The following is a 15,354-nucleotide window of genomic DNA, read 5'->3' on the forward strand; positions in this document are numbered from 1 at the left end:
TGAGAATTTTCATTTTTACAATATTAATGTGGTAATAATACACACTCTGATATGTTTACTTTTTCCGTAAGTGAATGAACAAGCTGTTATCAGAGGAAAATAAGGTCCCCAAAACACTGTTTGAAGCTAGAAAGGTGGCAGGGTCCACCACATATTAACAGTATGAATGTGTGTTGTCCTTTAAGGTCTGTTTGTTTATTCCGTTTATTCAGTCATGAATACAAAGATAGTTAGCTTATTTGGTTTGATTAAGCATTAAAAAAAATCAGTCAATGATTCAAATTTCTTCCCCGTAGTTACATCTTTCAATGTAGCTGGTCTGTCGACAATGAAATAAAGGTTCACTGTACGAACAGCGCACAGGGAGCCAGCTACATTAACTTTTTAAAGGGGGGAAAAGAGTCAGCTGAGTCACTTCTCACTGATGAAGTCATGAAGCATTCATGAAGGGGAGTCATTTGGTTATAGGATGTTCATCTGCCAAATGTTTCTGAAGGTTCAAAAAGGCGTAATTCAAGTCATTTAAAGCTAATTTTAACAATCAGATATAAATGTTTCATGCTAATCGTCTAGTTTGGAATTTGTCCCATTATTATTTTTTCTCTTTTCCCCAATATTGATGAAAGTAAAAGTACAAAAACAGCCTTTTTTCTGTATTTATATAACACTGTAACTATTGATGAAATACATATATACATATATTTATTACATGATTCTGTTCATTATTGAGAACAAACAATCACCTTTATCAACATCTAAAAATCCTTTGGTATCACTTTATATTAACCATCATGTTAAATTTATAGTTAAAGGTGCAATATATGGAGGAGAACTGGCTGCTTGTATAGGGGGCAAATAGGGGGCAACGTATCACCAACTGCTGCTGATTGTAGTCACTGTTAGCCTGTTAGCTCAGTGAGCTGTGCAGCGAGCTGAAGACTTGGCGCTTACACCACTTGCACATAAAGCCAAAACTGTTATTTATTCAACCTCTGTTGATAATTGTAGTTTATTTTAGAATGTTTGAAACTAAAATTCTTATATTGCACCTTTAACTAAACTAACCCTAAACTTTAATTAATTGTTATTTCACTGCTAACCAAAAAGATCCAATGTTTCATAAATGATTCATTAAGCAATTGTTTATTGGAAAGTTGTAACTGATGTTTGGAAACCTCTAGAGTTACTTAATAAATGTTTTACAAAGAAAAGGTTAGTAAACATCAAAAGCAGCTTTATAATGGGAATGTAAGTTCAGTTAATAGATGAACTACACAGCATATCAATTGGAGACATTGGTTCGAACTTTCCAATAAACAACTACTTAATAAATGTTTCAAAAAGCATTTCATTTGTTTGTTAACAGTGAAATAACCATTAACCATTACCATATATTGTTGTTTATTATTAAGTGTTACCCAACCTCATTCCATAGAGTGAATTTCAGAAGGGTCTATTGTAAAAAAATATGAGAAAATATAATGTATATCAAAAAATAATACTTGGGTTTAAAGCACTTTTTGGCACAAACATGACGTGATTCAGACTCGGAGGGATAAAAGACGTAGCAATAAGACCTTAAAAATAATATTACGTTTTAAAAAATCATGACACAGATATACATTATAATATGATATTGAGATAATTGCACAGTGATGGCTGACAGATTCAACAAGAAACAATCACAGCAGTAGAAATACAGTACATACAGTCTGAAGGCACTTTGAGATGCAAGTTGAAATATTAACACAGTAGCATTAGTTTTCCCTTTACTCCACTTTGTGCCCTGCAAACATCCTTGGTTCTTAAGTGTCCATAAGTGAGTTATTTCTGTGTATAGTGTGTGTGGTGTTATCAGGCAGCATGCCTCCTGCGGTGCAGTCTGTAGTGATGCAGGAGCTCCTGGTGGCTCTTCTTCTGCCTGCTCTTCTTCTTGAGACCAGCGGGCCGCGGGAGATCTCCTCTGGATGAAGACCTGCTGCTCCCTACGGACAAATGACAGAAAAAGTCAAATACAGACGCTTCTAGATAAATAGTGACCTTGCTAAAGAAGAAAAATGAAAGTATGAACAAAGGAGAAAAAAATAAGTCAGGTAAGAAAAGAAAGAAAGGAGGCTCATTAATGATACTGACTTGTTTCACAGTGTGGTCCTTCGTAGCCTTGGCACTGACAGCGGAAGCTCCCTCCGGACAGGATGCACATCCCATCGTTCATACATGGGTTGGGCTTGCACAGGTTTACTGGCATTTTAGCCTCTGATAGAAATACATTTATAATAAAATAGTTGGTTACTATCACATAAAGCTGATACATTCATATTTTGTTCAGTTCCCCAATCATTTTCTCTCTTTTGTTTCTTTAAATAGGTAAGAACATTTTTAAAGTGAGATATTAAATCACAATCAGTCCCTTAGTCCTATCCATAGAGCATGCTGTTCTAGAAAGGTCTATTTCCCTGCATTCTCACCTGAACACACCATCTGCACCACCACATCCTCAAAGTACTTAAGATCCTCGTAAGACAGCACCGAGATCATCCGCTCCTCTGAGCCGGCGATCTGCAGCAGCCTCTCTTTCTGCACGTCTCCGATACCGATCACAAACAGTGACACGCCGTTGTCTCTTATCTTCTGGGCTGGAACGGCGGCATCCTCGCCTCCTGAGCCGTCCGTCACCACCACCACTGCCTTGTTGACTCCGGGCCGTGCCCCTTTGGCCACCGTCAGGACACTGGAGTGGACGTGAAGTAGAGCCGCACCTGTCGAAGCCACTCCACCCATGTAGTCGGCCTCGCCGACAGCCTTGAGGATGGCAGAGCCAGTGTCGTGGGTGTCCAGGTTGAAGACGGTGGTGGCCCTGCGACTGTAGGCCACGAGCGCCACCTGGGCCACGTCACGGTTGATGTCAAACTGGACGGTTAGGCCACGCACAAAGTCGCGCAGGGTGGCGAAGTTTTCTCGGCCGACACCACCAGAGGCATCGAGGGCAAAAACAAGGTCGACTGCCTGGCCCAGACATCCTGAAGAACAGAAAAGACAAAGAGTTATGTTGTACTAAATTAAATAAGAAGTACTAGATTAATCCAAAACAAAACAAAATGTGAGTTTATTCAGTAATTTAGTCTATAATGGAGACATAGCCATAGCTGAGACGGTGCCAGTCTGCCAGAGGGACTTCACACAAGTCAGCCTTCATTTTCCAGGGAGATTTTGTGGCGGGTGATACGCAGGTGGTGTCATTATTCTATTACAATTACATTGTGTTATCAACATTTACTTCATAACGATTACAAATAACAAAACTCTGGTCAATCTGTTGGTCAGTACCTTGTGTATCCACACTGCAAATCTTGGCCTTGAGCTCAGGGATCTTGGCACCGAGCTCAGGCGATGTGTAGGTGATAGTCCTCTGAGGATTTCCAGTGATATTATTCAGCTGTCCCTTCAAGTAGTTCGGTCCGACGCCGATCAAGAAGATCTCCCTGTCTCGTGCATACTTAGAGGGCTCCACCACCTCATCTACCGCAGGAGTGGAAGTGATCAGCACCACCACGCGGGGCAGATCGTCCGAGACGTCGGCAAAGACGGGTGCACTCACGAAGCCGTGGCGTGTGACGTAGCGGATCGCCTGGCCTGTCTTGGTCTCGCCACCGATCGGTTGGAGGGCATCCACGGCCTTCAGCAGACCTCTCAGGTCCCCTCTGAACTTGCCCACCTGGGCCTCGACTCTGGCCTCCCCGCCGAACACCGCAAGGCCGACCTTGCTGGGGGTGTCTGAGCCGATCACGGTCTGCAGGAAGCGCTTTAGGAAGGACTTGAGGCGGAGGAAGCCTTCCAAGGTGAGCGTGGCGGAGCCCTCCACCAGGAACAGCAAGTCCACGGAGCAGTCCAGGGACAGAGCAGGAGCTGAGGAGGGACGGGCAGATGAGTTAGTTCATAAATTGCTTTAAAGTCTAATTTCTAAGTAAATATAAAGGCAGTGTACGGACCACAGTGGGGGTCTCCTCCATAGCCAGGTGGACAAACGCAACGGTAACCATCCGGACCTTCTGACACACATGTGCCACCATTCAGACAGGGCTGAGAGTCACAGGGATCTGCAGCACAGTGGAGAGAGAATAGTGTGAATTCTCAAACACATACACGAATACATCTGAAGTAAAGAAAGAGACAAAGAACAGTGTTGTAACCTGGACAGATCGTCCGATGGCAGACTGTCTGGTGTCTCTTGTACACCTTGTTATACCTGCAGAACACACATATAAAGAAAACACAGCAAGTGATTTAATAATATAGATATGTTTTAACGTGTTGTACAAGCAGCAGTTTTCCCTCAAAAAATCCTAGAAGAATGCTCAAATGAAAAGTTTCAATAGTTCCGTGGAATGGCGCGCTCTACTCGCCCGCGGGCCGTTTCACTGCGGTGAAGCTGCAATGTGCTGTGAAATGAATTTTTGTCAAAGGCCGTTTTAATTTGCCCCCGGGAGGGTCTGGAAGAACTACACTTGCTTGTTTTTTATTAACACTGACACATGGGAGCTGCCCCCGCTGAACAAATGAAGCCTTGCAGTTCACTGAATAACGAAAGACGAGAGTTATTTATTTTTACTCCAGTGTCTGTTGCCTTTTTTGTCACCTGTCACACAAGGCAGTGGGTCGATCAATCCTGAGAAACCATACTAAATAGTACTAAAGTATTTCTATAAACATACCCATGATATATTACTAATTCATCAGAAACTAGTTAAAAATTCAAGCGGTGAAAACTCGCTTCAATTTGCTGAGGGGAAGTTAGACATGAAATTGCATCAGAGAGGAATCAGAGAAATTTCAAATACATGAGTTATTAATTCTGTAATGACAAAGTAATGCATTACTTGCTACTACCAAACCATGAAATTTGCAGACTTGTAAACTGAAGGTGTTACAAAGATTTTATATCGTACTTATACAGAAATGAGGAGTCTCCGATTTCATTAAAATAGGCTGGCAGGTTTTCTCTTGTAAAAGTCGCAGAAAATTCAAGATGAACACCTCTCAGGAAGACCATCATTTTGACTTCAAGGTGAAAAAGAATGCGGGAGTGTGATGCGCGCTTGCCTGTAGTGTGGGCAGAGAGACGTGTAAGGGGAATACCCCTTGGAGCCTTTCCAACACATGAAATTCCCCTGCAGCTCTTTCACCGTCTCCAGCGTCTTCCTCACACAGGGGAACGACTCAAGCAGACAGCCTGGGGAAAACAGGACGGGAGGGTAGTGAGAAAGAGAGAAAAGGAGGGAGGCGATAGAGGGGATGGGAAGGAAGTGCAGCGGAACCCCCACCTGCAGGCGTGGCGTTGCAGACGGAGAAGGTGGTCAGCGTGGTGTACAGGCCGTTGATGGCGTCGTAGAAGTGCTCGGCGAAGAAGACGTGGCTCTCCATCGGCTCACTGGCCAAATGGTGCAGCTCCTCCCACCTGGAAAAAAAAAAAGTTTTACAAAAAGACTGCACTGCAAAACATAGAGAAGAAGCGTGGTGTATCATTACTACACACCTGGGGTAGCGGAGGCCCACGGCGAACAGGACCACCCCTGTCTCTTTGAGCTTAGCAGCCGCCTGCACCGCATTGCCCTGAGACTTCCCATCTGATAAGAGGATGGCGATCTGGGCCGCGGTGGAGGAGTTGCGACCGCCCGGGAAACCTTTCCTGAGCACGTACTTGAGAGCCAGGCCCGTCTGGGTGCTGCCTCCCCTGAGAGCTCACAGTTTGGAAGAGTGTTACTCCAACAGAACAATTAGAGAACATGTTCTGCACTAAAGAAACAGGAAGAGTTGATAGTCCGCAGCGTGTCACCGCCAAAGTAAACCACAAATCAATTTTGTTTGGATTCCCGGACAGAACATGTACATTAAATTGTCCGAGCATTGGCTGCGTTTCATCACCTCAGGGTGCCAGAAATCCATTTAAAGTCTGTCATGTTTTGTTTTTTTTTTCCAAAAAGACATAAATGTCACTCAGAGCGGGAGTCTCTTTCAGTCGAGACACCAACAAAACAAGTCGGCTCAAGTTTACAAGAAGAAAGTGCCGCTGAAACTAAATTGATGATGACGGGCGCCACTATATTAACTTTCTCAATTTTTTTTTTTTTCTACTGTGAAAAACAATGCTGCGTCTGCTCGGAGCGCTGAAACTACAAGACAATGCGGTGAAAACCACTAAGGCCTGCGGGCGAGATTTTAATACGACCTGCAGATGTCTCAGAATGCACATCTTCTCTCTTGTGCTCAACAATACATTTACATACATGCATTCTAGACAAGCTGGATCTTTTGACACCGTAAGCATTTGTTTTATGCGCAGAAGGAACATAAGGAGGTGCTCTGAACATATTTCAGTGCAGAAATGTCACATATTATACATATCTTTAAGACTTGCTCTGAGAACACTGGCTTTGTGTATCCATATTATCTTAAAATCTTACAAATCATATTGTAAAATAAAATCTACTTTAACTACTGTGACAATTTGAGTCAACCACTGAACCTTAAATCCTCTTTTAAGTTTTGTCAAAAGTGCTTTTTTAGGAGCCCTTTTCTGTCTCCTGCACACGTTTTATGTTCAATGGTTTCATCATCTGCAGTGCTGTCAGCTGTACGTATTCATTTTATTCATATTCTTGGTTATATTATTGGTCACAGGAGGAGATGCAGAGCATTACATAACCAATAACGCATTAATAAACATACAAGTTGCACAAATTAAGTCTTGCGGTTCATCGACTGTGCCATATTGCTACACTTGAACTCTCTAAGCTACCAGTTTGATTTGACTCGATGTGACAGCTAATGAGTTCAAAACACGGGTAACCGTTTCGAACCAGACGACGAGCCAAAAAGGCCACCTCCGAGCTGTGAACACACACACACACACACACACACACACACACACACACACACACACACACACACACTGGGCCAAATTACCTTCCTCTCTCTCGGCTTACGGGCTTATCCAATATCTGGTGACCACCTGTGTTGTAGCCCGCTAATCTGAAATTAATTTGTTTTTTTCTTCCCAGGGAGAGTTTGTGGTACTTAGCCTCTAAAAGTGTGTAGACATATGTGTGTTCTGCTTTTGGAATTAGTTGGAACTAAATCCACTTTCAGATGACGTTACTTGTCAACATATATTCACATCATGCCCTATCAGTAATGAAGTGTACAAAGCATTTAGATACACATCAATATGGACATTTCTGGGTCATTTGCACATTGAATGTCTCATTCCTGCGAGGAGATCATGTGAAATGTCCCAATTAATTTGTTCTTGTAAAGTCACCTCAAAAACGTGTGTACCGTGTAGCAGATTTTTCTGTGGGTTTTACATTCCACATTACTCATCTGAAGGTGAGATAAGAGGAGAGACACACCTGTAGGAAACCTTCTTCATGTGCTTCTTCAGCTCCTGTTTGGTGGTGTGCGAGTCCAGGCCGAATTCCAGCCGAGGGGTGGAGCCAAACTGAATCAAGCCGACCCGCACCTGTTCGAGAGTCACATCAATAATGACTGACACGAGAGAGTAAGAAAAAAGGGAGACGAACAGTAAAATACAAACCTTGTCCAGTCCGATGTCAAGCGCCTGACACAGTTTGATGGCGTAGTGTTTGGACCTCTCGAAGCTGCCCTTCCCCACACTGTACGAACCATCCAGGAGGAAGAGGACGTCCATGGCCGCGGAGCACTGCATCGCTTCCCGTTGGAAACACACACACAGTTTAAACACGTCGCACATCTGAACGCTCATTGTCTCCACATTGCATTTCCAGCTCCCACTCCACTGCTGCATATAAAAGCATTGTGGGGATTATCCGGGCTAGTGATCAAATGGGCTGCCGCGGATGAAAATAACAACTTGACGTAATAAGAGGAAGAACAGATTAGCATGCCAGAGCTCAATTTTCTTCACTCGCAAAAACCCATTACCGAGCAAAAACTCCTCCTCCGTCTCTCTGCTGAGCGTGTTTGTACTCGCAGGTGGTATAAATAATCAGTGTTGTTGCTGCTGTCATGGTAGAATGTGCGGCTGGTCGTGGAGAGGGCCATTAGAGGCAGAGAGAGAGTGTGTGTGTGTCCGTTTCTCACCTCCAAACACCATCTCCTGTCTTCACCATCACGATTTATTCCCTCTTTACTAGCTCTTGTTTTGTAACATTAAATTATTAAACATTTAGTCATTTTGTTGTTGGTTTGTTTTGAAGAATAAGTGGAGCTGAATTTGTTGGCTTGTAATATGAGTAACATTATTTAAGTTAAAGTGTATATCAGTTCCAAAAATTGGTTAGTGGTCTCTTTGATGAGTAATAATCGGTAATAATCCCCCAAAAAAGTATGCCTACATAGGGAGTTACGGGGGGGATTTTATACTGTTTAACCATTTGTTAAATTGTAAATTCCTTTATTTTTCCATCTCTGACTGATCTGTATTTTATCTGTGGAGGCCTGTGTGTCATTTCTTAATCATTTCGTAATGACAACCGTGTTTTGTGCTCGAGGGTCTGCTCACTCTCTCCCGCCGAGTTGATCTTCAGGATGTTCTCATGGCTGGTTTGGATCTCCTGCACCGAGCTGCCCGGCCGGACTGTGTGAAACAAACAACACAGAGGCTGGTCAGACATCTCCACATGCTGTATGTACACAGTCTTTTACTTTTCCTTGTAAGTAACCACTCTTCAGATGAGGATGAAGAAACAGAATCACACTTGTCTGTCAACTTGAGTCTCCTCTGTTGGCTGTATTTACTTTGTTTCATTCAAAAGCCATCATGACAGATTTTGTCCCTGAATACAGTTAACTGACTCCCACTTGACCCCTTCTGCGAGGGACAATCAAGCCTTCAAAGCTAATGCGAGCAGACAAGTGAAGAAAAACATTCTTTCGCTCCATCCACTGAAAGGACGTCGCTCTATTCAGGCACACGTACTGCACAGGGCCGCAGAGAGAGGGAGCGAGGAGGACATGTGACTTCTCATGCTTGTCCCTGATAACCCCCCCGATAGGTCACACAGGGGCGTTCGGTCCGGCACAGCGACGCAGCACTTGAGCAAGTTTTACAAACACGAAACAGATTCCAACTCTCAGAATCCGGGAGGAGACCATCAGTGTGTTCCTGTCGACCTGCTCCAGCCTGTTTCTGCCTCATGCTGATTTAGCACCTGGTAATTAGCTGAAATGGCCGATGTGTCCCGTGTGTCAAAAGAGCATAACAGCAGAACAAGACAGGGAAGTTTGGCAGCGACGGCTGGGCAGTGAAACATTTGGGATGAGATGACGATGAGAATTCAACCCGCTTTTAGAGAGTGAAAAAAGTGTCCGACCCAAAATGCAGTTTTCGTTTATTAGATGACATTTCGGCCCTAAGGCATTCTTCAAGATCAAGATCATGTAACCCATTTCATCATTGGAAAGGTTATTGGTGAAAAAAACAAAAAACAGCCGGGACTACTTTTAATAGCAATCTTGTGAAGACTTGTAGTTTATTTGTTATAAGAAACTAAGCGAGTCTCAACAAAAACATCATTCTAATGAAACTTAAAATTAGCTATCATTAAATATATATATGGCAACATGTGGGAGAGGGCTAAATGGACCATTCATTTATTATTGTTGATCATTTCTTATCATTATGGCTTCAAATTGCTTGTTTTATACCATAAAATGTAGAAAATGTGGTATAAATCCTCATGTTCTGACAAACAAGAGGTAAAGACTCTTTTCAATGACTTGAACTACTGACTGAATTCACTTCAAGCACTGATTTACTGCTTCCATTGGCAAATAATCTCTGACAGCCTCCCCTCTTTATATTCAGTATGCACCCTTCCACAAACATATTTCAAGCTTCCAGACAAAGAAGCATCAGGGAGAAAATGTCTTCATTGCTGACAATGAATAGTAAAAAACAATTTGCGGTTCAAATGTGACAAAACTACAAAATCTTATTTGTATGTTGATGTAATTTGTATGAAAAGATACGTCATTTCAGAGTAAACTGAGCCGCTGACTTCACATCTTTGGGATGTAGACTTCACAGACTTTACTTTCCCTCATTAACTGACGAATTAAAAGGGGCAGATGGCAGGAGGTTGGGAACATTAAAGGAAAGTACCACCTGTCGAACGAGAGACTTCAGCTCCCACACAGTCCTGACCCTTTCATCCGCCCCTAATTCCAACGTCGGTCCGGCCTCTAAAGTCCTCCTGACAGTGAAAGTTTTGAGTCTTGGCAAGCTGCTTTCTCATGGTCAACGGGGCCCCACTGCTCCGAACAAAAAGTCTGTCTGTTCAGCCAAGTGCCTCGGGCACAGTGACTGTGTATCTTTACTGTCTGTGAATGTAAAGCCTGTGTCTAATTAATCCCACCATGGTCTGGGAGACATATATTCCCTTGAAATCAGAGATTACAATGAAGATCGGTATCTGCTTATCTGAGACATTTTATCTGACAGGCTGACCTACGTAGATGTAGCTGGTAAAGAGCTGCAACATGTTATCTGTGCTGTCAGCGCAGGAGGCAAAAGGGGGCGTCCTGACAAGGTGAAACAGTCTGGTTTGCTCAAGTTCAAAGTCTTAAAAGGCCGCTAATAAATACTTCAGATGGTGCTAAAGCTGTCATTTTTGAAAACAACTCAAGAGATTATATTGCTCTAGGACTCCCGCCTCTTCCCTCAGGCAAATACCAACACTCAGGTCCAACAGAATGGCTGACCATACGCTATAAAAGCAATGCAAAATTTGACTTGACTGGAAACGAATGGTATTTTAAGCACCGGGGGAAGGAAATCACTTCGACGGGAAAGATAATGAGAATTCTTTAGCACTGGAGACGTGACAGGTTTAAGCAGTAAAATATCTTGTAAAGAGTCTCAGGTTGACCAGAGGAGCATCGGTTAAGCATCAGACATTTTCCAATATGAAGGGCACAAACTGACACCTCAAATAAGCTCAGAAGCACCCACACAGAGAGCATTTACACCACTATCTTTGTGAGAACACGACACTGACTTTGTTTCACCATCAACTATCAACATGGCAAATATCGACATTCAACTCTGGTTGGTGGATTTTGTTTCCCTTGAAGAGAGCCAGGCCAACCCTGGTCCCAGTCTTAATGCTGGGCTAGGTTGAGCTAACTGTTAGCCTCTAGCATCATGTTTAATGTTGCCTATCAAAGTAGAATCAACAATGGAAAAGCCTATCTGCTTTTTTCCTGAAATATTTAACAATTTCTTCAGGTCACCTTACATTTTAATACATTTTTTAACAACAACAAAAAAAATGGTGGGTCGGCTTTGTTTTCTTTGGACTAGGCTTGGTTATGCTAACTGATACCCTCTAGCTTCATGTTCCAATGAAGTAGTAACAAAGTAGAATAGCATGTGGAAGTAGAATCAGCAATTGAAAAGCCTCTAGGCTATTTCCTTTTAACAGAGCCTGGGTAGACTAACTGTTTCCTCCTGTTTCCCGTCTTTATGATAGGCTAAGCTCACTGGCTGCTGGCTGAGGCATCATATTTACAAAACAGTCATGAATAGTGTGAACAATCATCTCGACAAAACAGCTTATTTCCCAAAATGTTGAAAAAAAATGGACATATAAATTACTGACTTTTGACAAAGTCAGGCTAGCTGAAGCTGCTTCCAGTCTTGATGCTAGGCTAGGCTAGGCTAGCTGGCTGCTGGGTTTAGTATCATATTGACTGTACATGACAGTGGAGTGATTTCATGTAGCCTGGCACTCTTTAAATAACTAAAGACTCGTATTAGTCACTTTTAGAGGCCTTGGTAGGTTGATTTGTGTCCTATGGACAGAGCTAGGCTAGCTGTAGCAAAGCTGTCCCCCGTTCTTGTCCTTATGCTAGCCTAAGCTAACAGGCTAATGGCTGTAGTTTCATGTCCGCTGTAGAGGCATGAGAGCGGTCTATCCTCTCACCTAACTTTAAAGATGAGTGAAAGGTTGTGCGCCATTTTCTTCAAATACCATAATTTCTAAAGAGGTCAAATATTGGTAATGATAAGGGAACACTGACAAACATGAATTAGATCAGGGCTTGATCCAAAGGCTCTGAGTGCAAGAGAGAGACTCCTCGACTGAAAGTGAACGCAAAACAATAATAAAACAAGTAAACCGACCTTGAAGAAGCAGCAGCAGCGTTAAGAGGAGGGAGGGGTGGATGTGACGGAGCATGTCGGGACACCTGAAATGACAAACACAATGCACACGTGCTCAGTGGCAAGGATTAACAAAATACACCTGAGAGCAGAGGAATCCTTAAAATGAAGCACTATATTGCTTGTAACCTCTCATCAGAGGTTATGGTGACAAAATATGGAGCGCGGTGCTGGAACCAAGGAGTCTGAGGTCCAGGATGTTGACTGAAGGCTTGTAAGAGTCCTGCAGCTGAGAATAACTGGGATACAGTCATTATTCCAAACAGACCGATTAAATAAAAGGGAAAAATGCATTGGTTAGTTATCAAACTTTCATCAGCTCCTCCCCAGTGGCTGCCAACACCTTATGCGGACCATTTAGTTTTTTAAGTGGGCCAGAAAGATAAGCGGTATCAAGGCCCTATCTTCTTTTGAAACGTGTGTGGTCAGGAAGCCCGTAAAAGAGTGCGCTTTTGACAGGAATGTGTCAAAGCATCAGAGCGCTGTGTGCCACGACGGCTGCAAAAGCATGACTTGTACATCTACAGTGCGATGATTGGTGTGTTTACCTGGGAGGCTGGGTTTGTGAACAAAGCACTTCAACCCACTTCAAGATGCACTGACTCACACAAGTGGATTTTCCACATTACTGAAGAGAGGACACATGATACGCCTTTTCTTCATGTTACATTCACAACTTTTATACCGTCAGAAACCTTTGGGGGTGTAATTCCAACATGTACATAAGTGAAGCCTAAACAATGATGCTGACAGAGGCAAGTAAAACTATTACAACTAAAACGCATGGCTGTCATATCAAACTCCATTCAATTACACAGTTGTGCCCCATCACCCGACATCTAAATCGAGGATTAACAACCCCTTACCTTCCTTATTCTCTTTACGCTGGCCACCGGTTAGAAAGAAGTTGAGGGGCTGCAGATAAGGTTTGATTAACTCTGACTGCTGATAAGCCCGGCCATAATATCCTCTGTTTGTGTATGTGTGTGTGTGTTGGGGTGGACTAAAGAGGCAGGACGTGCCAGAGAAATCCTCCATACAGGTAAAGCTGTGTGTGTGTGAGTACCCACCCCGAGACAGAGATAGAATTGTGCGCAGGACAGAGCCTCGGCTTAAGAGGAGTCTGTGTGTCTGCGATACAGATCTGCAGAGCTGACATGCAGTGGCTGCCCGAGGAGCCTCGGGGGGCTGATAAACATCACCGGGGGGCTGCTGATGCTCTATCTGTGCACTCGCCGGTACGACGCGAGGACAAGAGATTTCATTACTGCCGGTGACACACATACGCTCGCAGGAGGAAGCGGTCATGCATGCCTACATATAAAAACACACACATGGGGCGGGCACACACCTGTCTCAAAATTGGCTCCCTCTTCACAGGCATTCTTTTGGCTCCTTCCACCCCTCATCTCTTGGCTGTCCTCACTTTCTGCCTGTCAGCGGACAGCGTCTTTCTGCTCTGTTCTCTCTGGAGGTTTGGGAGTTTTGAACTCACTAATCAAAATCTGATACCTTCTTATCACGATTTAAGGCTGGTAAATGTGTCACTTTAAATGCAAATAATGCCAAAGTGAGGTCCATTGGTGAAGCCTTCAGTGACTTCACCTACCAGGGATAACATTAAAAAGTAACCTGACAATCTGAGGCATTCCTGAAAATGTAACCACCTTAAAAACATAAAAATAGGATGGATGCGCCGTCTGTTTTGAATCGGTTGGCAGGCTGGAAAGTGCCTCCACCCAGCAGCCTATAATTACAAAGGAGCAAAAAAAAAAAAAAAAAAAAAAAACACCTAAGAATCTCCAAAACCTGTACTTGGAGGTGTGTCACCTTGAACAAAACATCCACCATCAGTCTGAATTATTTTCAGGGTGAGTCACCTGAAATAGTCACTCATAAAACAACTGAGGAACAAAATGTGGAAACTCCCCCCCCCCCCCTTTTTCCACAATGTGACAACTAACTATAATTCACGGTATGTAATTTAAACATGGGAATGTGGCTGTGCATGAGCGAGCTGGCAACTACACGCAGCATCAATATCCTCACTCTCCTCCTCCTCACTACAAGGAAACAGGTTATATCATGGCGTGCCCTCAGCTGATCGATAATCTATCAAACCTCCCTGCAGATATACAATCAGGTTTCACCGTGAAAATACAACCAGAACATGTTGATTTAAACATGTTTGCTTTCCCTTGTTGCTCCATCATCAACATCTAGCCTGTAATCGCTAAAATAAACATCTGTTCAACGTGTAAAAGGGGATCAAGGCAGCTTTGAGATGGGGCCAGAGGTGGTGACCCCTGACATGCAACAGCGGACGAGGTTTACACAAGAACAAGAAGACACCACTAATGGATGTGTGTCAGCCGACTTAAGCACCAAGCGTGTTACACCGAGTTCAAGAGTTTGTTTTTTTGTGGTTCAAGTTACCTGCAGTTTTCCTAAAGATCTTACACTGCAGACATCACTCAAGAAATGTTAAAACTGCACTCCAACGTTTTCACTTTTTTTTTTTTTTTTACCATAACGTACGTTTCAAGCCGCACATCATTAGCAGGCCCCCCTCCAAAAAAAAAAATAAAATAACACAGCAGTTCGTAGTAAAATACGTATACGTAAAAAAAGCTTTTCCTCCATGACCGACAAAACATTAGTTCCACTCACCATGCGCTGTTCAATGTTTCCACAATCCTTGAATTGAACCTCTCCGTCAGACAGCGCTCCTCTCCAGCTCTCCGCTGCTCTGCTCGGCTCGTTGTTTCCGCACTGACGGCTGCTCTGCTCCGGACAGGAGGAGAGAGCAGCGACCCCACCTACTCGCCATGCCCACCTCTGATGTACCTGCGCCCCCCGATACGGTCCAATCCGTCCGACGGTTCACACTGCTATTCTTTATACCTGTATTTACACTCACACTTTGTAATTAATGTATTTGCCTTTTTATTATTCACGTTACTTGTCAGTGAACGAGCCTTTAAAAAGGTGCCTTGTGTAAGGAATGGCCACCTGTTTGAATTCATGCTCTAAACTGCCGTGGGCAGCATATCACCATGGTAACGGCTAACTGACGCTCACTGTAGCTGCTAGTCAGCCATGATGCTACCACTCCAGATTGAGAGCAGTGTTGGGGTTTTGAAACTGAA

The 15,354-nt window shown here is 43.4% G+C and overlaps 1 protein-coding gene across 3 annotated transcripts; it reads right to left on the bottom strand.

The window, feature by feature from the left end:
- Positions 1 to 173: 173 nt before the first annotated feature.
- On the bottom strand, positions 174 to 15,244 carry vwa2 (von Willebrand factor A domain containing 2). Of its 3 annotated transcripts, none has more exons than XM_037082371.1 (14): positions 14,876 to 15,244; positions 12,167 to 12,231; positions 8,543 to 8,617; positions 7,595 to 7,728; positions 7,410 to 7,519; positions 5,534 to 5,731; positions 5,322 to 5,455; positions 5,101 to 5,230; positions 4,191 to 4,246; positions 3,990 to 4,097; positions 3,328 to 3,906; positions 2,469 to 3,020; positions 2,134 to 2,256; positions 174 to 1,985 (listed from the first exon to the last, which is right to left on the bottom strand). In XM_037082371.1, exons 2-14 carry the CDS (start codon positions 12,219 to 12,221, stop codon positions 1,855 to 1,857), a joined length of 2,385 nt encoding a protein of 794 aa, XP_036938266.1. In that variant the 5' UTR covers positions 12,222 to 12,231; positions 14,876 to 15,244; the 3' UTR covers positions 174 to 1,854. The 3 variants fall into 3 exon arrangements, with proteins under 3 accessions (XP_036938266.1, XP_036938265.1, XP_036938267.1); XM_037082370.1 differs by lacking the exon at positions 14,876 to 15,244 and adding an exon at positions 13,276 to 13,401; XM_037082372.1 differs by lacking the exons at positions 12,167 to 12,231; positions 14,876 to 15,244 and having other exon boundaries at positions 7,595 to 7,732; positions 8,543 to 8,612.
- Between the last annotated feature and the right edge of the window lie 110 nt (positions 15,245 to 15,354).

This window comes from Acanthopagrus latus, chromosome 20, assembly GCF_904848185.1.
Source record: "Acanthopagrus latus isolate v.2019 chromosome 20, fAcaLat1.1, whole genome shotgun sequence".
NCBI lineage: Eukaryota > Metazoa > Chordata > Actinopteri > Spariformes > Sparidae > Acanthopagrus > Acanthopagrus latus.